Genomic DNA, 22,607 nt, shown 5'->3' with positions numbered 1-22,607 from the left:
AATACCCCTAAAGTAAGCTTGTGCTCGGCATGTAGAAATCAAACCATCTCAACTCAAAAGAGATTCTTGGCCATTAAGATTATTTTTCAGATTGATCTAGATGGAAGGTTGATAAATTCATTTCTGACTCTGAAGTATAGAAAAAGTTCTTTGACCTCACTCATAAGAGAAATGCAAGTCAGACCTAGAGTATGATACAGTTTTAAAAATGTCTGACTTTTATACTCCAGAAACTTTGATAACACACTCTGTGGGGCTCTGAGGAAACTGGCACTCATGTGCGTTGCCAGTGAGAATATAAATTTGTACAATTGCTATGAAGGGCAGTGAGAATATAAATTGGTGCAGTTGCTAACAGTACGGATGCATGTGCTTTTGGCTTAGAAGTCCCATTTTTTCTTGTACATGTGTACAGTGATATAAGATCAAAGTTATTAATTACAGCATTATTTGTAATTCCAAAACACTGGAAACCCAAATCTCCATCAGTAGGAGACTAGTTAAATTATGATACATTCATATCAAACTATGAATACTGAACTACTGTAAAAATAAATGAGGAGGCACTTTATGTATTATTATCTAAACATATCTAAGATGTCATTAAGTAAAAATAGCAAGATGCAGAACTGTGATGTTTAGCACCTTTTATATATGTGAGTAAAACTAAGTATAAATATTTATATTTACTTGCATTTGCATAGAGAAACTCAGGAAGGATACACAAAAAGTTATTAAGTGATTATCTGGGGTGGGTGAGTGGAAGGGAATGGAAAGTATATAGAAAAGGTGGTCAAGAGACTTTTTATTGAGATGTTTAATTTTTTTTTCTTTTTAGTTTTGAGGCTTGTGAAGTATTAAGGACTTAAAAAATTAAATTTAAAACTTGTTCCCTCTACTACCCCTTATCTTAATTTATTAATTTATCACTTAATCTGTAACCATTGTTCACTGCCCTCAGACACTCCCCTGAGAAAGTGTCTACTTAAATGAATGTGGATGATGGTTTATAAAAAGTACATTAGTGCATATAAATTATATCTTTAAAAATCTGATTTAGGGACTTTCCTGGTGGTGCAGTGGTTAAGAATCCAGCTGCCGATGCAGGGGACACGGGTTAGAGCCCTAGTCAGGGAAGATCCCACATGCCTCCGAGCAACTAAGCCCATGCGCCACAACTACTGAGCCTGCGCTCTAGAGCCCCCGAGCCACAACTACTGAGCCCGCGTGCCACAACTACTGAAGCCCACGCGCCTAGAGCCCACGCTCCGCAACAAGAGAAGCCACCACAATGAGAAGCCTGCGCACCGCAATGTAGAGTAGCCCCCGCTCGCTGCAACTAGAGAAAGCCCGCGCGCAGCAACGAAGAGATTAAAACAGTCACGGAGGAGCTTTCTGTGCCTTGCTACTCATCCTCTACAGACTAGATAAAGGTCACTGACCAAAGACAACTGAAGCATCCTGAGGGCAAAACCAGCCTAAAGGAAACTTTGTGTTTATGGAAACATTACAGTTTTTCAAAGTGGCCTTTGGCTCAGTAGACTGTAGTAAAAACAATGGCATCATCCAGTCTCTGAACTAGACCATCTTTATCAAAAAGAACCTCTCACAGGATAAAGAACTTATAAGTGTTAACGTCTTTTCACATCCATGTTTTTTGTCGGCCCCACGTCTGGGAAGTATTGTAGCCTTTTTACGTTTTTCAGTCCCCTCCTTATGCCCTTCCCCTAACCACTGAATTAGACTTCTAACACTCTTAAGCTTTGTCTGTTTTTTCCTCAACAGCTTTATTGAGATATAACTCACATACCATGCAAATCACCTATTGAAAGTATACAATTCAGTATCTTTTAGCATAGTTACAGGGTTGTGCAACCATCACTGCAGTCTAATTTTAGAACATTGTCACCGCCCCCCAAAAAGAAACTTCATACCCATTAGTGGTCACTTCCCATTTCTCCCAACCCCCTCGGCCATGTACAACCACTAAATCTACTTTGTCTCTATAGATGTGCCTTTTCTCGAAATTTCACATAAATGAAATCCTACAGTATGTGGTCTATTGTGATTGGCTTCTTTCACTTAGCATGATGCTTTCAAGGTGCATCCATGTTTTAGCATGCTATTTTTACTGCTGAATTATATTTCATTGTAAGGACGCACATACACATATACATGTGCATATATAGATATACATAAATTTTGTTTTTGAAACATATGAATATTTAGTACATGTTAAAAACAAAAAACATTAAAAGGAAGAAAAGTGGGTGTACTGAAGCCAGGAACCAAAATCCAGGGTAGAAAGCATCCTTATGGATGGCTCTTTGCACAGCTACAGTTTCTTTTGATTCTAGAAACTGGGCTGGGCTGTGGGGATGGAGCCCCACAGTCATAAAACTCAATACGATGGTTCTGGGGGAAGCTCCAGAAGAGGCTGCCCAACAGGCCAGAGAGGTCAGGCTGGCCGGGGGGGTTGGAACAACACTAGGATGCTTGGAATCAAGTAACTCTCCCCGAGGCCACATCTTGGACAATATGGGCTCTTAACTTTGCAGTTTCCTGAAGCTTCCCTGATACTGGATGGCCAGGCCTGGCTCTGGGAAGGGGAGGAGAGTGTTGGACTGTGATGGCTTTAAGAGTTTGTCTTCCCACTGGCAGGGGATGAAAATAGGTTGTCAGGGGACATAATACCTTGAGAAGGGTGAGAACAGATTTGAGGGCTACCTTATTGTATTCTATTCTTGGAACAGGAAAGGGGAACTTCCCCCTCAAAAAGAGTGTGAGAACCCAGGAAGTGTGTTTGATGTCTGCAAAAAAATGGGACAGAATCCTCGTTCCTTGCTCTATTCTCAAGGAGCATGCACAGTGTCTTTCTTGACAGTTTCCTGTTCCATTTCCACCATTTATACAAAAGCAGTAAAATGAGCTTGCAAGGTAAATAATGAGTACCCTGGAGCAGCATCTCACACACCAGCCTGTTATCTGAGATAAATTTCAGAGCACACAGCTGGACAGCGATGGGAAGAGGATTTTCTAATACATATGTAAAAACAGTGAAAGTAAAATGTTAATGTTGAAATGTTTTGTATGGTAGTAAAATGTTAATGTTAAAATGTTTTATATGGTAAATGACATCTTCCTCTTAAGGGAGTAAATTTCCTTGAGAACTGGGTCTCATTTATAGCACCTAGAAATTATAACTCCAAACTAGCCAGCATTTACTGAGGACACTGTGGCAGGCACTGTGCTGAGTTTTGTTTAATATATAGACACAGTACTTAGCTGTAGTTACTCAGTAAATATTTATCAAAGAGCTTGAAAAAAAACTATCGAAGACAGTCAAGAAGAGAAAACTGGGGACTTCCCTGGTGGTGCAGTGGTAGAATCCGCCTGCCAATGCAGGGAACACAGGTTCAAGCCCTGGTCCGGGAAGATCCCACATGCCCCGGAGCAACTAAGCCCGTGTGCCACAACTGCTGAGCCTGCACTCTAGAGCCTGTGAGCCACAACTACTGAAGCCTGCGCGCCTAGAGCCCGTGCTCCACAACAAGAGAAGACACTGCAGTGAGAAGCCCACGCACCCCAAAGAAGAGTAGCCCCCGCTCATCGCGACTAGAGAAAGCCTGCGTACAGCAATGAAGACCCAACGCAGCCAAAAATCATAAACAAATAAAATAAAATAAAATTTATTAAAAAAAAAACTGCAGAACAACATTCCTCATGAATATAAGCCCAAAGATCCTTAAAAAAATTGTAGAAAATTGAACTTAACAATATATAAAAAAAGACTAACATTGTAACCAAGTGAGGTTTATCCCAGAAATGCAAAGATGGTTAAGTTTTGGAAAACTATTCAAAGTAATTCACCATATTCACAGAATAAAGGAGAAAAATCAAACGATTATCATCCTAATAGATGCAGAAAAAATGTTCAACAGGCTTCAATCTCCTTTTATGATTTAAAGAGAAAAAAAGAAAACACTTCAGGAAAGAAGGTAGATAGGAGAATTCTTCCCTCTATCAGATGAAGAGTATCTACTGAAAAATCTAGACATCATACTTAATTGTGAAAGACTGAACGCTTTCCTCCTAAGATTGGGAACAAGCTAGAGTTGCTCATTTCACCATTTTTATTCAGTGTTCTACTAGAAATGCTAGTGTAAAATAGTCCTTGTCAGTGATATAAGGAAAAAAAAAAAAGGCATACAGGGCTTCTCTAGTGGCATAGTGGTTGAGAGTCTGCCTGCCGATGCCGGGGACACGGATTCGTGCCCCGGTCCGGGAAGTTCCCACATGCTGCGGAGCGGCTAGGCCCATGAGCCATGGCCGCGGAGCCTGTGCTCTGCAACGGGAGAGTCCACAACAGTGAGAGGCCCGCGTACCTCAAAAAAAAAAAAGAGGTAGTGGGGAAAGTCAGTATATATGTGATTTTGGTGAAGGGGGAGTACATGCAATCAAGCACATATTTTTTGCAGAAGTTTTCTGCTAGTCTTGTGAAGATTACTGCTAGTCACGAGGAGCAGACGTCACCATGAAGGATTTTAGTGCTTTTCTAGATTCGAGGAGATGCAAGAATTGGGCTCATAAAATTGTCTCCTGAAAATATCTATCTGAAGACCTGTTCTGCCAGTTTTTCCCAGAGCACAGAGTGCCTCATTCCTGATCTCCAGCCTAACTCCTTTCAATGGGTGTTGAAGGTCAGCAGCTGCTGACTTTCATAATTTGATCCTTGTAGAGGTAGATGGCAAATGCCAATTTGTAGGCGACATCTTTAATCCTAGGCTTCTTCACAGCATCATGAAGCGTTCTAAGATGGTTAAGATGGAAACTTCAAGGCCTCTTGAAGTCTAGACGTAACTTGCACAGTATCACTTCTGCCACAATCTGTTGGCGAAAGTAAGTAACAAAGCAAGCCAACATTCAAGGTGAGGAGGAGACTCCACGTCTGGACAGGAGGGAATCTGCATTTTCTTTTTGTTTTTTGGCTGTGCCACGTGGCTTGCGGGATCTTCACGTTCAGGAATCGAACCTGGGCCCCGGAGTGAAAGCGCCAGGTCCTAACCACTGGACCGACAGGGAATTCCCAGGAATCTACATTTTTAACATAGCCTTCTCAGTTGACTCACGCACACCGGGGTTAAGTGTGAATTGTTCATTTCACATATATGTGTACAGAGCTGTGTCCCTTTGCATTTGCTACAAATCTCTATTGCTAGCACTTAAATTTATATATATGTAAATGTTTTGTTTCTTTCAGAAATTTCTGAAATAGTAATGTGCTTAGGTACTATATGGAGATAGAATCACCGGAGCTCATAATGGTAGCAGTTTGTGAAAAAGAAGGAATTTCAGGACCTTGAAAGGTGAGTAGGCACTGGAAGGAAGGGGGGTATCTTAAGTGGGTGGACCTGGCATGATCACAGATGTGGGCTTATACCGGTAGGTTTAGGGGTCAGTGGCTGGTGCACAAGACTAAAGGGAATGGTGGAAATGGTTGGGGATGGATTATGGGTATGGGAGAGTGACACGATGAAAATGACATCTCGCCATGACCAGTTTGTCTGTTGCAATGGCAGTTAAAAATAAATAGCTAACAACACTGCATAGAAACCAAACTCATAATTCGAAAATGCCGGAACCTCTAGCCAGCGACAGTTGAGGCGAATACTATTTTAGAACACAAAGAAACGAAAACAGTGTACATTGTCCTGATCACTGAAGAATTCGCTTAAAAATCAGATCCCCACACACACACACTCCGCCCTGAGCCTTATTAAGATAAAACTGACATACAACAAAATCAGATTCTTAGTAGTGGCACAGACTTGGGATACTACATATCGTACCCGCAATCACTTTCTCTAGGCCTCGGCCCACCGCCTGTTATTTATGTATTTATCACTATGTGCCAAGCGCTCTGCATGTATGTGTATACACTCTCTCTCACTTAATCGGCCAGATTTCTCTACAGGGTAGAGTGTATCATGCCCATTTTACTGGTGAGGAGGAAACTGAGCCTAAGAATGGATTTGCCATATCACAGCCTGGAGGCTGCAAAAATGTAAAGCTGGGGCTGGAACAGAGGCTGCGCCGGAAGTGGGCGGGGAAACGAGTTCCGCGTGATTCAGGAGGGATCCACGGCGAAGGGAAGGGAAACGCGAAAATGGTGATTCGGCCCCATCTTCCAGAATTCTGCAGGCCCCTACGACAAGTGAAGAAATTTCTCTTTCAGACGACGTGTCTCGCTTAGGCGCCTTTCCAAAATCACGGTATCTGATTGGTGTGATTGGAGGAGATGGATGGTCCTGATTGGTAAGTTGGACCTCGAACCAGGCTTACGCCCCTAGGATCGGGCGAGGAGTGGGTGGGATTTGAAATTGAATCCCCCGTTTCATTGGTGAAAAGAAAACGAACCAGGAACTATTAGGAAGCGTAATTGGCTGTTGCTAGGAGCCTCCGCTGGCCTTATGGGCCCGGGTTACGGAAGCCGGGGAGGACTGAGCGTGAGGTCTACCTGCAGGAAGTTGGCAACGGAAACCGGGATAGCGGTAGAGAAGAGGTACCTCAGGCCCAATGGCGACTGTGGAAGCAAGTGGCAGCGATGGGAAAGGGCGAGGGGTCGAGACCTCCGTCACGTATTACCGATTGGAGGAGGTGGCGAAACGCAACTCCCCGAAGGAGATTTGGCTGGTGATCCACGGGCGAGTCTACGATGTCACCCGCTTCCTTAACGAGGTGGGGCCCGGGTGGTGGGCGGCCCCTGGGAGCTGCAGCGGCGAGGGTGGTCGGGCCCGGAAACGCTGCTAGGGTGTGTATGGGAGGGAAGTGAGGCCTGGCTGAGGGCGAAGAGACGTACGGAAGGGAATACGACACTCCGAGACGGAGATTGGGGGGCCTTAGGTGTGCATGCATTTCCAGCCGTCACTAAACTCTCGTGCCTTGAGTCACATATTGAGCACTTAAGACGTGCTTGGCTAAACTCTGAGTCACCATTATGCCCACTTTACGGAAAGGGAAACTGAGACTCAGGGTCTCTCACCTAACAACCTAGAGCCATTCGAACTCAGGTCTGAAAGCTCCAAACCTCTGCTCTTTCCACTATGCCTTCTGAAGTAATATCATTTTTTGCTTTTCATTTTTTTGAGAAGCTGAGATGCCTCCTCCTTTCCCCCCATTATGCTGCCTTTCTTTTTTCTATTTTGAGTTGACCTTGAGTCCAGAGGTTATGAGTTGATTTTTTTTTTTTTTTTGGCCATTGACTCAGGTTCTGTCACCCTCTTTTGTAAATCAAGCCTGTTGTATTAGGGTTTTGTTTTTTTTGTTTTGTATTAGGTTTTACAAGTTCTCAAGACCCTGGTACAACTGAGTGATTTTTTTTGTTTTGTTTTGTTTTCAAGGAAACAGACTTTGAATTTGTTTAACTCTACTGAGGTGTAATTTACATACAATAAATTGTGCTTATTTAAAATGTACAGTTTGATGAGTTTTGCCAAATGTATTCACCCATGTAATCACAACTTCAATTAAGAAAGAGCGTTTTCATCACCCTAAAAAGTTCCCTCTTGCTTTTTTGCAGTCATTCCCCTCACTCCCAATCCCTGAGGGTTTAGGATATTTTAAATGCTTATTTATTTATTTGTGGTGTGTATTATTTTATTTTGAGTAATAGAGTAATAATCTTGTGGTTAATTCCTTGTAAGTTCTTGCATAATATAATCCTGCTATAACTGAGAAAAAGTTTCATTTCGCTTCATTCTCTTTCTGGAGCAAATGTACCAGCAAAATTTGTTTTCTACTAGTTTGGGGCTTACGGGATAAAGCTCTACATCCTGATTCATAAATCTATAAAAACTTTTAAAACGTAAAATTTCCCAAAAAGAATATTGTTTTATTTTATTATTTTTTAAATAAATTTTTTAAAAAATTTATTTCTTTTTGGCTGCGTTGGGCCTTTGTTGCTGTTCGCGGGCTTTCTCTAGTTGAGGGGAGCGGGGGCTACTCTTCCTTGCGGTGCATGGGCTTCTCATTGTGGTGGCTTCTCTTGTTGCGGAGCACAGGCTCTAGGCGTGTGGACTTCAGTAGTTGTGGCTCGCGGGCTCTAGAGAACGGGTTCAGTAGTTGTGGCGCTCAGGCTTAGTTGCTCCACAGCACGTGGGATCTTCCCCGATCAGGGCTCAAACCTGTGGTCCCTGCATTGGCCGGCGGGTTCTTAACCACTGCGCCACCAGGGAAGTCCCTTTTTTTTTTTGGTCCCCCCCTTTTTTTTTTTAAGGACATTGTTTTAAATAAATCTTTCTAGTGGCCAATAAGTTAACATCTTAGAATTTAGTAACTTCTTGTATTTGTAGGGTGTATGGCATTTATGCTTTTAAAAGTGCTTTCCCGTTATATCAGCCTCAAATTAGCTAGTTGAGAGTGAGTTGGATAGTAGTGAGCCTTATTTTAACAGGGATATAAGAAACAGGTTCAGAGAGATTTTGGTCAGACAGTTGATTAGTGGCAGGGTGTGCTTTAGATAAATACCTTGGTTTCTCTTGTCTACACAGTATTACTTTGGAATTCTAGACTTAGCTATGTCCTTTGATGTATGCCTCATAATAAGTTTCAAGTGTGGCTTGTAGCATGCCTGGTAAAGCATAGTTCATAATGGGCCAGTAATGTTTTTCATTTGTGGTTTCATTTCCCCCCCAGTTTCTTCTTGATTGATTCAGAATAGATAATGAACTTGGAAGGAACACTCAGTGCGTGTAGTGGACATGAGTTTAATCTTTAATAGTGGTTCCCAGCCTGGTTTACCACATGCTGATGGAGCCAGAGACATCACAGGTGTGCCAGGGGCAGCCCTTCAAGCTTGAGTTGCCAATCTTTACCTGTAGTTAGCCATTCTAACTTACCTGTTCCAGCATCTCTGTCCCTGTGTACTTCTTCACTCCAAGTCTAGTCATTCATTCACTTACTCATTCAAATATTTATCAAGTGTCTACTAAGTGCCAGATGCTGTTCTAGGCGCTGAGGATGCAGCAGCGGAGAGTTAAGCATTTATGCCCTCGTGGAGATTACCATCTATGGGAAGCAGAAAATAAGCAGAGTAAATAACTAAAATATATGCTATGTTAAGTGCTAAGGAGAAAAATAAAGCAGGGAAGAGGTCTGTGGACATGTGTGGGGTGAGGGCGTGAAGATGAGGGGTTGAAATTTCAGGTATGATGGCCAGAAATAGCTTGATTAAGAAGATGACTAGAGTAAAGGCCTTCTGTTAAGGGAGCTGGCCATGTGGATATCTGCAGGAAGAGCTTTCCTGGCAGAGGGAGCAAGTTCAAAGGCCTTGAGGTGTAAGTATATCTAGTCTGTTTGACGAACAGTGAGGGAGGTTATGGTAGCTGGAGAGTATTAGATGAGGTCAGTATGATCAAGGAGGGGACAGGTCAAGTACAGCTTTTGTGAACCTCTGTTTAGAAAGAAAATCATATAAAAATGGTTACAATATCTTATGACATTGACTAGAACATATCAAAGTGCATCTCTCTTAGCAAGGGTAAGTATGATTTTGTAAACCTTTGTTCACAAAGCATGTTTTTGTGAACCTTTGTTTCAGTTAATATTCTTGTTTTCTTACTGTATCACAAGTGAGAAAAGTTTGGAAGCCATTGTTTTATGTATAATTAACCATTTCTGAAAAGAGTAACTTAACACATAGTGCTGTTTTAAAGCTTTCTATGTATTTTATAGTGACTGTTGGCATAAGTGGGAATACTAGATTGGAGGGAAAAACAATACAGAAGGGAAGAAAGTAAAACTCTTTAAACCCCAAGAATTTGTTTGAATCCTTCTACATCGTCCACGCATATACCAATGTATACAGATATGTATAAGTAGAAATGGAATCCTAGTATTCCTTAATTGAATTATAGTGTCTATTAATTGATTTGGTTTAATAATAATAGTATTTCTTGGGTGCTTATTATTCTGGTGGCTTACATGTAATTTCTTTTTTAACCCTCCTAACAACCCATTTTAGAGATTAGAAAGCTGAGGAGCAGAGAAATAACTTTCACAAAGTCATAATGTTAAGTGGTACAGGTGAAGTTTGAACTCAGGCAGTCTGACCAGATAACCTATGCCCACTACATTAGGATTTGCCTCAATGTTTTTTCATGGCTATAGAGTATGGAATTAGGTCTGTTTTACAACCACCTTCTTCCACATCTTAGATATAATTTGGAAGGATTGGGAATGTGATAGAGGGAAGTTAGAATTAGTACCTTTTTTCTGGAACCCAGGTAATTTTTTCATTTTTTGAATAGGTCATACGGGTACGTTGTGAAAAGCCTTCCTCCCATCTGCCCAGTTCGACCTCCTCCTAAAGTTAGCTACTGCTGTTTGTGAATCCTTCCAGAGTTTTGTTTTGCATGTACAAGCAAAAGTGAATGTAGTTCCTCCCACTCTTTTTTTTTCACCCATAAGGTAACAGCATACAATACCTGCTGAAATATGCCTTGCTTTTTTCATGTAACTATATCTCAGGAGTCTTTCCATATCCATACCTGGAATACTTCTTTATTCTTCATAGAATTTGTTGGACTGATTATAATTTGTTTGAGCAGTCTCATATTTATAAACATTTAGGTTGTTAGTAATATTTTGCCATCTAAGTTTTTCCCCTGCCTAAGTCAACTCTATTGAGATCTAATGTACATACAATAAAATGTATAGATTTTATATGTGGAGTTCAGTGAGCTTTGAAAAATGTCTCATCTGTGTAATCACCATCACAATCACTGTATAGAACATTTCTACCATCTATGTTCCCGTACAACCACTGATTTGATTTCGAACACTGCAGACCCGTATGTGTTCTTATTTGTCTAACATCTTTCGCTTAACATATCTGTGAGATTCATCTATATTTTTTCTGTGTATCTGCAATTTATTCCTATTTAGTGCTTCTTATTTCATTGTAACCATACTAAAATTTAGCTATTTGCCTGTTGATTGACACTTGGGTTGTTTCCAATTTTTGGCTATTATGAATAAACCTGCTTTGTACTTTCACGTACAAATCTTTGTGTGGACATATGTTTTCATTCCTCTTGGGTAAATAGCTAGGAGTGAGATTGCTGGGTCATATTTTTTTGTTTTTGTCTTTGTTTTACTTTTTAAGCAACTGCCAGACCTTTTCCCAGTCGCACCAGCAATACATTAGTTTTCCAGTTTCTCCACATCCTCATTGACACATGTTTTGTCAGTGATTTACTTTTAACCACTCTAATGGGTGTGTGCTGATATATAATAATGGTTTTAACTTACATTTACCTGATGACTAATGATGTTGAGTATCTTCGTGGGCTAATTGGCCATTTGCATGTCTTGTAAAGTGTCTGTTCAGTCTTGCTCATTTTTAATTGGTTTGTTTTCTTATTATTGACTTGAAAGCAGTCTTTATATATTTTGGATGCAAGTCCTTTCAGAAATATGTATTGCGAGTATTTTCTCACAGTCTGTATTTTGCCTTTACATTTTCTTAAGTGTCTTTTGAAGAGAATTTTGGTGATACACACACACACACACACACATATATATATATATACACATACATACATACATACATACACACACATTTGGCGATATATATATATATATATATATATATATATATATATATAAAAAACACATTTTAATGGCTGGATGTGGGCTTTGGGGTTCAAGAGTCTTGTTCAGTTTCCTACTTTACCGTAACCTTGGGCAGTTGTGCTCTGTAAAGGCCTTTTTCCATCTCCTCAAGGGAGATAATAGTACCTACTTCACAGGGTTGTTGTTGAGACAATTGATTTAGGTTATTCATATAAAGACTTATCATGGTACCTGGCATAAAGAGTTCAGTAAGTGTTAGTGGTTATTTTTATTAATAATAAAAAAATATATTGTTTTCTGTAGCATCTTTTGAGTGCTTACTAACTAGCGCATGCTCTGAAGATTTAAAGGTGAATTAGATGCTTTGGACTTGCTGGGAAGATGAGATCTGTGTACAAGCAGTTGTCGTGTAAGGTAGAGTGGTCTTGCCTTTGGAAAGATGGAGAATGCAGGCTCTGTTTGGTGCCACCCTAGGGTACCCCTTGAAAGCTTCAGTGTCTGACTAATAACAATTCTTACTGGATTTCTCCAAGCCTGGTCAAAAGAAAGTGCAATTTGATCGTTATCTAGCTTGTGGAATTACCAAATCTGTAGAAAGTATGCTTTCTTTCCTTGAACGGTCTCAAGTGGTTGGTCCTAGGGAAGGCTAGAAAGAAGATGAGGCAAAATTTAAACTCCAGCACTGTCTAGGTGAGCTGCCCTGATCACAAATCGACTTTGGTTTATTTATTCGTGCAGCATACATGCCAGAGAGGGAGAGAGGGCAGATGGGAGGGAAGGAGGGCAGAGTGAGCGCCCCCTAGATCTCACTATGTTCCAGGTTCTATGCTATGTTCAGAAATACAGCCATGAATAAGACAACCATGGTCCCTGTTCTTAGGGAGTTTATAGTCTAGTGGAGGAAGAAAGACATTAAATAAATAATTGCAATTGTGATAGTACCATGAAGATGCCTAAGGAATTGTGAGAATCTGTAGCAGTGGTACCTAGTACAGTGGGGATAAGGGTATGTAATCTGGTGGGAATAAGTTATGTTCAGATCTGCAGACCTGAAATTCAGACCGTGAGCAATTGTGACTGCCAAGGTTACACCATTTCTGGCAGCCATCAAGTTAACCTCTCCTAGGTGACACCCCTGCCTTACTAGGTTCTTTCTAATCCAAATGCAAATACCTATGGACCTGCACCATTTCCTGCTGTTCAACACCCAGGTCTGTTATCTTTTTCTGAGTTGTCAGACCGTTTTTTAGGAAGTAGTTTTTGTCCTCTCCAAAACTTTAACACCCATATCTTATTTTGATGAGGTATTCTGCTAATCTGTTTGGGTAGGCTGGCCTAATTTTGCAGCTTCTGTAATCTTAATGTTTCTAGATTTCATTTTCCAAGTCAGGTGATCTTTTGCGGTACACGGGCCTCTCACTGTTGTGGCCTCTCCCGTTGTGGAGCACAGGTTCCGGATGCGCAGGCTCAGCGGCCATGGCTCATGGGCCCAGCCGCTCCGCGGCATGTGGGATCTTCCCAGACCGGGGCACGAACCCATGTCCCCTGCATCGGCAGGCGGACTCTCAACCACTGCACCACCAGAGAAGCCCCCTATTGACATTTTTATTACATCAGCATGGAATTTCCATTCACAGAGAATTTGTGTAATTTTTTCCCGGCAAGATTTTTATTCTGTAACCGTTTGTCATTCTTCACATTCTCCTCTTTTCTGCCCATCTGTCCCCTATCCTTTCCATAGAATTAGTAATCTGGAAGTATTATTTTCTGTTAGCAATTTGTCCTCTTTCTTTTCTATATTAAAACATAAAGTTTCTGTCCTCCTTTCAGTAATACTTAGTAAATGAACTTAAGGAAAAGCCAAAAGGCTTCCCCTGCTCCCTACCACATATTCCGTGGACAATTGCCCGACTAAAAGCCTTCCCAAGAGGACATTACAAAGTTTCCTTTGTATCTAAAGTATTTCACTTGATTATTGCTGGTCTGAGATAGAAATGAATCGATCACAGGCATTGTTTCATCAATTGAAAGTTTATGATCTTGGTTGCCATATAGTTTATTTGAAATATTTGTAGTGTTATATAAATGCTCATGCATTAAAAGCTGAGACAAGATCCATTAGTCTTAAAACACAAAGGCTATCCAGTTCAAAAGAATCGTTTTTGCAAATTCATATGAGATTTAAAAGCAAAGCACATCCTAGAAAAAATGGGAAATGTGTACTGCCTTATATTAGGTTTACTTAATAAAAATAGGGAGAAACTTATGATTGTCCAATAGATTTGAATAGCACTGGTAACCAACCAATCTAGGTGACTGAGGATAACCTCCAGACTCCTTGGTCTTATTTGTTTTGTTTTGCTGTGATTCAGACAAAAGTAAACTTTTGGGCTTATGTTAATTATAGGTATGTAAACCTAGCTTTGTGTGTGTATGTGGTAAAATATATATAACATAAAAATTTGCCATTTTAACCATTTTTAACTGTACTATTAGGTGGCATTAATTGCATTCACGGTTTGTGCAACCAACATCACTGTCTATTTCTAAAACTATTTCATTACCCCAAACAGAAACTCCGTAACCATTAGGCAATAACTACCCTCTCATCACTCTTCCCAAGCCCCTGATACAACCTCTAATTTACTTTGTGTCTCTATGAATTTGCCTATTCTAGCTACCTGATATAAGTAGAATCATACAATATTTGTCCTTTTGTATCTGGCCTCTTTTACTAGGCATGTTTAGGTTTTTAAATTTTTATTTTTATTATGGTAAAATATACATAACATAAAATTTACTATTTTAACCATTTTTAAGTGTACGGTTCAATGGCATTAAGTACATTCACACTGTTGTGTGTCTGTCACCATCAGCTGTTTCCAGAAAATTTTCATCATCCCAAATTGAAACTGTGCCCATTAAACAATAACTTCGCATTGCCACCTCCTCCCAGCCACTGGTAATCACTGTTCTACCTTATGTCTCTGTGAATTTTACTGTTCTAGATGGAATCATACAGTATTTGTCATTTTCGTCTGACTTATTTCGCTTAGAATAATGTCTTCAGGGTTCATCCATGTTGTAGCATGTATCAGGATTTCACTCCTTTTTAAGGCTGAATAGTATTCCATGATATGTGTATACCACGTTTTGTTTGTCTGTTCATCCATTCTTCAGTGGACACCTGGGTTGTCTCCACCTGTTGGCTATTGTGAACAATGCTACAGTGAACAATGGCATACAAGTGTCTGTTTGAGTCTTTGTTTCCAGTTCATTTGGATATATACCTAGCAGTGAAATTGCTGGGTCGTATGGTAATTATATTATAATTAGCTTTTTGAAGACACTCCAAACTGTTTTCCACAGCAGCTGTACCGTTTTACATTCCCACCAGCAATGGATGAGGGTTCTAACTTCTCCATGGAACACTTGTAATTTTTCTGTTTTTCAGTCATAGCCATCCTAGCAGGTGTAAAGTGGTATCTTTTTGTGGTTCAATTTGCATTTCCCTAATGACTAATGATGTTAAGCATCCTTTCATGTGCTTATTCGTTCTCTGTATCTTCTTGGGAGAAATGACTATTCAAGTTTTTTGCCCATTTTTAAATTGGATTGTTTGTCTTTTTGTTAAGTTAGATTTCTTTATATATTATGGATATTAATCCTTGATTAGATATGTGACTTGCACATATTTTCTCCCATTCAGTAGGTTGTCTTTTCACTTTCTTGATAATGTCCTCTGACATTTTGATGGAGTAAGTCCTTCCATATCAGCAGTTACTTTCAATGTAAATGGATTAAACTCTCCAGTCAAAAGACAAGAGACTGGCAGAATGGATAAAAATACGTGGTCTAACTATATGCCATCTGTAGGAGACTCACTTTAGATTCAGAGACACTAATAGGTTGAAAGTGAAAGAACGGAATCATATTCCATGCAAATAGTAACAAAATAAGAGTAGAGGTGGCTATAATAATATTAGATGAAAGAGATATTAAATCAAAAAAAAGCTTTTAATGGGCATAGAGTTGTTTTGTTTTGGCCATACCCTGTGGTTTGCGGGATCTTAGTTCCCCGACCAGGGATCGAACCCATGCCCCCTGCATTGGGAGCACAGAGGCTTTTTAAAAAATAATTAATTAATTAATTTTTTGAGCTGTGTTGGGTCTCTGTTGCTGTGCGTGGGCTTTCTCTAGTTGTGGCAAGCAGGGGCTACACTTTGTTGCGGTACGTGGGCTTTTTATTGCAGTGGCTTCTCTTGTTGCAGAACGTGGGCTCTAAGCATGTGGGCTTTAGTAGTTGCAGCATGCAGGCTCAGTAGTTGTGGTGCAGGGGCCTAGTTGCTCTGCGGCATGTGGGATCTTCCCAGACCAGGGATTGAACCCATGTCCCCCGCACCGGCAGGCAGATTCTTAATCACTGCACCACCAGGGAAGTCCTGGGAGCAAGGAGTCTTAGTTACTGGACTGCCAGGAAGTCCCCATAGAGTTTTAGTTTTACAAGACAAAAAGTTCTGAAATAGATGGTGCTGGTGGTTGCACTGTTTTACATTCCCAGGGTTATAATTTCTTATGTCCAAATCAACACTTGTTATTTTCTGTTTTTTTGATGACAGACATCCTAATGGGTGGGAGGTGGTATTTCATTGTGGTTTTGATTTGCATTTCCCCAGTGACTACTGATGTTGAGCATCTCTTCATATGCTTGTTGGTCATTTGTCATCTTCAGAGAAATGTCTATTCAACTCTTCTGCCCATTGTATAATCAGGTTATTTGATTTGTTGTTGAATTTTAGGAGTTCTTTATATACTCTGGATATTAACCCCTTATGATTTACATATCTTTTGTTCTGTTGGTTGTCTTTTCACTCTGTTGATTGTGTCCTTTGATGTATAAAACTTTTTAAGTTTTATATAATCCCATTTGTCAACTTTTGCTTTTGTTGCCTTTGCTTTTGATGTCATATCCAAGAAAGTATCACTAAGTCCAATGTCATAAAAGATTTTCCCCTAATTTTATAGTTTTGGGTCTTACGTTTAGGTCTTTAATCCATTAAGAGTTCATTTTTGTATGCGATATAAGTTAAGGCTCCATCTTCACTCTTCTGCATGTGAATAGTCAGTTTTCCCAGTACTATTTGTTGAAGCGACTGTCCTTTCCCTGTTGAGTGGTCCTGGCACCCTTGTCAAAGATCATTTGACTATATATAGAGTATACGCAAAGGCAGTTGTGTCTGTGGTATTTTGGAACTTATTTTCCCACTATTTATATATATTCCTAAGATTTAGCCATATGGTGTCACTCTAGTAAGTGACCACATTTGGATAACCACCATCTAGGACATTATAACATCCTGGAACCTCTCCTCGTAGACCCTCCCAATCACTGCCTCCTTCCTCATTCCCAGAGGTACTAGGTCTCTTGACTTTAACACTATAGATTCATTTTGCCCTTTTCTTTTCTTTTTTTTTTTTTTTTTTTTTTGGCAGCACCGTGTGGCATGCAGGATCTTAGTTCCAACCAGGGATTGAACCTGTGCTCGCTGCATTGGGAGCTCGGAGTCTTAACCACTGGACCACCAGGGAAATCCCTCGTTTTGAACTTTTTACAAATGAGTGTCACAGTATATATTGTTTTGTGTCTGGCATCTTTGGTTCAATATATTATATTCTTCTGTGCATATTGCAGTGCCTCATTCTTTTTCATAGCTGATTAGGATTCTATTGTATGATTATACCTCAGTTTATTCATATTCTCCTTATGGATATTGGGTTGTTTCAGGTTTAGGGTCATAATGAATAATGATGCTGTGATCATTTGTGTGTGTGTATAAGTTCATATATGTATACACATTTCTCTAGTATATACTTAGGGAATTGATTTTATTTTTTTAGAATGAAATTTTTATTGAGATAACAAGATTTATATGCAGTTATAAAAGAAATAATAGAGAGATCCTTTGTACTTTTTACCCATTTCCTTGTACTGGTAAAATTTTGCACAACTGTAGTTGTACAAAACAACTCAAGATATTGATATTGATACAATCCACAGATATTATTCTGATTTCCCCAGTTTTGATTACAGTACTCAACATGCAAATTACATTTAACTGTTGGTATAGAATGGCACACTGCCACTTCCCTAGGACATTTAATTCAGACAGAATTATCCCTGGGCAACCGTTATCTTTGTATCTGCCAGCAATTGCCCTATCTTCCTTCTTATAACAATATGTAAACTCTCATATCCAGAATAACTGGGTCTTTAGTTCAACTGAGTGGTTACATACAGTACAGAACCATTGATTTTTTTTTCCCCCCAGTGGATTTGATATATTCTGAGATCCAGATCAAGAATCTCCCATATTTAACCTATCTTTGGTCATCCTGAAGGCACTTGAGAATCCAGCAGTATATCAGGGTCATCAGCTTTCCCTGGACAGTATTAAGAGATATAGAAGGTTTGCTAAGTCTGTCCTGGTCCTGAGTATTCACTCTGAAAAAGAGTTTATTTGAATAAAGTTTTGACACATTTGCTCTTTATGTCATTCTGTAGGCTCAAAATGAACAATACAGAGACTTGTTTTGCTCATACATAGTTTCTAAATTTTCAGTAATGAAAATTATTAGTTTTTTAAAGGAAGTTATAAAAATACTAGCACATAAGTTAAGCATAAAAATACAGGGTATTCGGATCCCAAGAAAACGGGAGTTTACTGTGGTCTAGAAGTCAGGCTGATTGCACATGATAATTAGTTATAATTGGCAATGTTTCTTCCAAAGATTGAATTTTTGCTAAGTTTTTATATATTATCACTAGCTTGAGTTTCCCCCCTTCTCTGCCTTTCATTTCTGCAGGCACCAGAAGGAAATTTAAAAACATTTAAAAGATAGCTCTTTCCTTATAAGTCACCCAGCACACAGGCCTCGTTTCTTCTAGTTTCAAACATAAAAAAGAACCTGGGTCAGACAAGAATGATCCTTGTTGCATGCCCACCAGTTCATGCATTTTCCTTTTTATTCTGTGAGTCTCCAGTGCAAACAAAAGTTAAAAGGTTAAGGACTACTCCAAGTTCCCAACAGCTAATCCCTGGTTGACTTTCAAAAAGAGGTCTGTAGGGCTTCCCTGGTGGCACAGTGGTTGAGAGTCCGCCTGCTGATGCAGGGGACGCGGGTTCGTGCCCCGGTGCAGGAAGATCCCACATGCCGCGGAGCGGCTGGGCCTGTGAGCCATGGCCGCTGAGCCTGCGTGTCCGGAGCCTGTGCTCTGCAACGGGAGAGGCCAAAACAGGGAGAGGCCCCGTGACCCCAAAAAAAAAAAAAAAAAAAAAAAAAAGGTCTGTTTCATTTTCGAATATGCCTTCCAGGTGGAGGCGTTTGGCCATGTGCTCCTCTTTGACATCACCTGGTGCCCTCTGGTGATCTGTTAGCTCCAAAACTTTTCACTTTGTCTTGAAAGCTTTCTTGGTATCTGTGGTGGGCATGGCCATGGCTGCTGCAGTCATCTGTGTCTCCATCATTCCTGATTGGTCATTGGCATTATCCCACATTTGGAGAGTGAATGCTCTGAAGCCCAAATACACAGCAGAAGTACCAGGATGCAGCTATTAATAATGGGTAGTTCGATTCCTTTCTGTAGCGTAAGCTTACATAGGGTCATTGGAAATAGCACTTTGTGATAAAGCCTAAGAATGTCACGTTGATCCATCCACCAATAAGAATCACAGCGAGGACATTTGTGACATTCTCTTTCATCACGTCTGTGAGCATCGTGGGATCAGTTGTAGGAGAAGGTGGTATTATTTTCCTTTTTTTTTTTTTTGAAAACTCCATCCTCTGGGTTGTTGAAGTAATATTTTTATGTCAAGGACTGTTTGGGAATATAATTTCCATTTTCCCTGAGGACTGTGCTTTGAATTAATTAATTTCAGATATTTGCTCCTGGTTGAGCTTCTTGTCACTCTGCAGTAGGATAGACACCTAGTGGTAGATCACACCCCCAGGTGATGATAAAGATGGGCTGGACCACCCAGAGGCTCATGTTGGAGTTGAGCAGCCCACTGAGAGCCAGTCCGACCAGGGTCACGGGGCTTCTCCTCCCTGGGACACTGGGGCTCCTCTTGGGATTCTCCTCAGGGACTTCTTCTGTCCTGCAGCCTGGGCATTATCTTGGCTCAGGGCTGGCCTGGGCTCTGCTGTGGCCTCAGGCCTAGTGCATTGCCTCTGTCTGGGCTGCTGTTTGATTTTAAATAATGTCTGAAGTTTATAGAGTTCTAAAACAGTAACGAAGGGTTCCCTGAAATATTTTTGCTTGCTCCAAACCATCTGTATTAAGACCACATTTTGGAGTGAGAGTTATTTTACTGAACCCTTTTTTTTGACCGCTCTGACCCTCCTTGGCCTCTATGAAAAATAAAAAGCAGGCTATAAAACAGTATATACCATATGAACTCATTTTTATGAAGACACAAAACCTTTCATCACTGCCTAGTACATTAAATTGTAAGTATTCAATAGAAATTGAAGCATAATAATTGGAATGATTGAATGGACAGGAAAAATGGTTTTATGCACCAAAATGTTAACTAACTGTACTTATTTCTGTTATAAAGCTGTAGTTGATTCCTTATTCTTTTTTTCCCCATACAGTAGGAAAAAAAAGTATTAAAAGAGTTGCTTATTTATTTATTTATGATGAGAGATTGGTGAAAATGAAAATACTTTGTAGTTGTAGAAAGAGCTATGTAGGGAGTCATAAACTCAACCATTCTCTGGAATATCTCAAACCACTAAGACATTTTGTTATCCTTTTACTCTGAAAAGGCAGCATAATAGTTGGGATGTGTCATAAGGAAAAGATGTCTTCCATAGTTTAGGTACATAGAGCAAGTTGGGACGCAATTCCAAAAATAATAGCTTACCAGGGCTGAGAGGGTTCAGATGTAACAACAGATGAGTGGCAGCTGTCTAACTCTTGCTTCAAAACAGCATGCTTAATGCTGGGGTGGGAGACCCATCACTGGGTGGAGACCTTTTAGGAGACAAAAATAGAAGTTTGCTTATCCTCACGGAGCTCAGAGGCAAGTGACTGACTGGGAGGTTACACTTAGAGTTTTTGTGCTTCTGTTGAATTCATCTTTAAAATAGGGATGATAATATTATTCCTGCTTAAAAGGTTGTTATAAAAAGTAACTACTTAAAAGCATTACTTGATATTCCAAAAATATAAATCTATATATGTCTAATAGTGTAAATTCTAAATTTGCTAGTTGTAAGTAAATGTTTTTTTTTTATTTTAGTAAATGTTTATTGAGTGTTTAAGTCAGGGACTGTGCTAAATGCAATTTTTAAAAAATTATTTTCTGAGTAGGTAATACTGTACTTGCGAAACCAGTTTCGGTAGGGTGTACAGTGAAAAGTCTTCCTTGCACCTGTCTCCCAGCCACCAGGTTCCCTTAAATGTTTCCAGAGAGATTTTATGCATATGCATGCATATTTGTATCTGCTTTTTAAAATGATAGATGGTAGCACATTATACTAACTATACCTTTCTCTTGTTGAGTACACAGTATTTCCTATCCTTATCTCATATAGTACTCACAATGGTAAAGATAGGTACTCATATTGTCTCCATTTTACAAATAAGGAAACAAAGACATCTCAATTTCTTAATAACTTATCCAAGGTATATAGCATGTAAGTTATAGATAGAATCTACTTTCTAGGTATAGAGGCAATTATGTTGGTATTATTTATTAATTTAGCTTTAAAGTTTGAAACCATTTCAAACTTACAGAAAAGTTGCAGGAATAGAATAATATTCTTTCTTTGGCTTTCCTAACCTTGATATTTTTGGAGGTCACAGCTGGTCGTTTCGTAGAATATCTCTCAATTTGCGATTGTCCTAGGTTTCCTCACAGTTAAACCCACATTATGCATTTTTGGCCAAAAGACACAGGAGTTACGTTGTGTTCTCCCCATTGCATCCTGTCATGGGGTATGCAGTGCTGATTCGTCCCATTGCTGCCATTAAAGGGAGAAAGGGGAAAAGAGGAGAGGGGAGGGGGAAGTAGCTTACATTAGTTAGCTTTTCAGACAGCCCTCTCTTCAGTAAATATCTTTTCCTTGTAGCATCCTGGCGGAGAAGAGGTTCTGCTGGAACAAGCTGGTGGAGATGCAACTGAAAGTTTTGAAGATGTAGGCCACTCCTCTGATGCCAGAGAAATGCTCAAACAGTACTATATTGGTGATGTGCATCCGGTAAGAATTAGCTGAGCTCTAGGAGTGCTTGTAGAGAGAGGAAGCTATCCAATAGCCACAGATCATGATGAGGGAATGAGTTACTAAAATGGAAATTCGTTCAACCCAGCCATTAGGCTAAATTTTCTCCAAAATCATCTAGCCTTACTGTGCTAAGATAGAGCTTCTTGTCTGTAAATCAACACGTATAGTGTCTATGAAAAGGAACTGATTTTGGAGGTGGGATTATTTTTGATTGATTTTTTTTGTAATGCAGTTAATATCTCTACCTAAAATAGTAGTTTGGTCTTGCAAATTCATTGCTAAAAGTGGTAACTATGGACTTTTAAAACCATACCATTCTAACAAGGGACCCTGATACGCTCAGAGTCAGGGGTGCAGGGGTGGGGGAGTGGGCAGTACCCTTCTGTAGACCCTGGCATCTCCCAGGGAATTACTACTACCAGAATGTAGTCTCATGTTCCAAAGTTAGAAATAAGCAGGTAATGAGAGTTCATTTAGATGTGTCTTAAAATATTATTTGTTTTCCTCTTTAAACAGAATGACCTTAAACCTAGAAGTGATGGCAAGGTAAGAAGTCCTCTGTTTCTCTTGTGTCTTTCAAGTGTTTATATTTCTATTTACTCAAATAAAATTGCTTTTTTTTTTTAATGTATTGTAACAAGAGAAGTGTTTACTTTTCCCCCAAACAAAAATCCTGTTTTTCA

At 39.8% G+C, this 22,607-nt stretch overlaps 1 protein-coding gene and 1 pseudogene across 1 annotated transcript in view; one reads left to right on the top strand and one right to left on the bottom strand.

The window, feature by feature from the left end:
- The first annotated feature begins 6,558 nt into the window (after positions 1–6,558).
- The window catches only part of LOC114907167 (cytochrome b5 type B), a 32,013-nt gene continuing 15,964 nt past the window's right edge, over positions 6,559–22,607 (top strand). The window contains exons 1-3 of the mRNA XM_029242532.1: positions 6,559–6,738; positions 21,772–21,900; positions 22,441–22,470. Of these exons, the coding sequence (XP_029098365.1) occupies positions 6,577–6,738; positions 21,772–21,900; positions 22,441–22,470 (321 nt within the window). The 5' untranslated portion in view covers positions 6,559–6,576. The remainder of the gene's footprint in view (positions 6,739–21,771; positions 21,901–22,440; positions 22,471–22,607) is intronic.
- On the bottom strand, positions 17,137–21,661 carry LOC114904808 (annotated as a pseudogene).

Source organism: Monodon monoceros, unplaced genomic scaffold, assembly GCF_005190385.1.
Source record: "Monodon monoceros isolate NGI ecotype Baffin Bay Population unplaced genomic scaffold, NGI_Narwhal_1 Super_Scaffold_10, whole genome shotgun sequence".
In the NCBI taxonomy this organism is placed as follows: domain Eukaryota; kingdom Metazoa; phylum Chordata; class Mammalia; order Artiodactyla; family Monodontidae; genus Monodon; species Monodon monoceros.
Note: the sequence above shows the minus strand (reverse complement) of the source record. Positions and strands in the feature narration are given on the sequence as shown.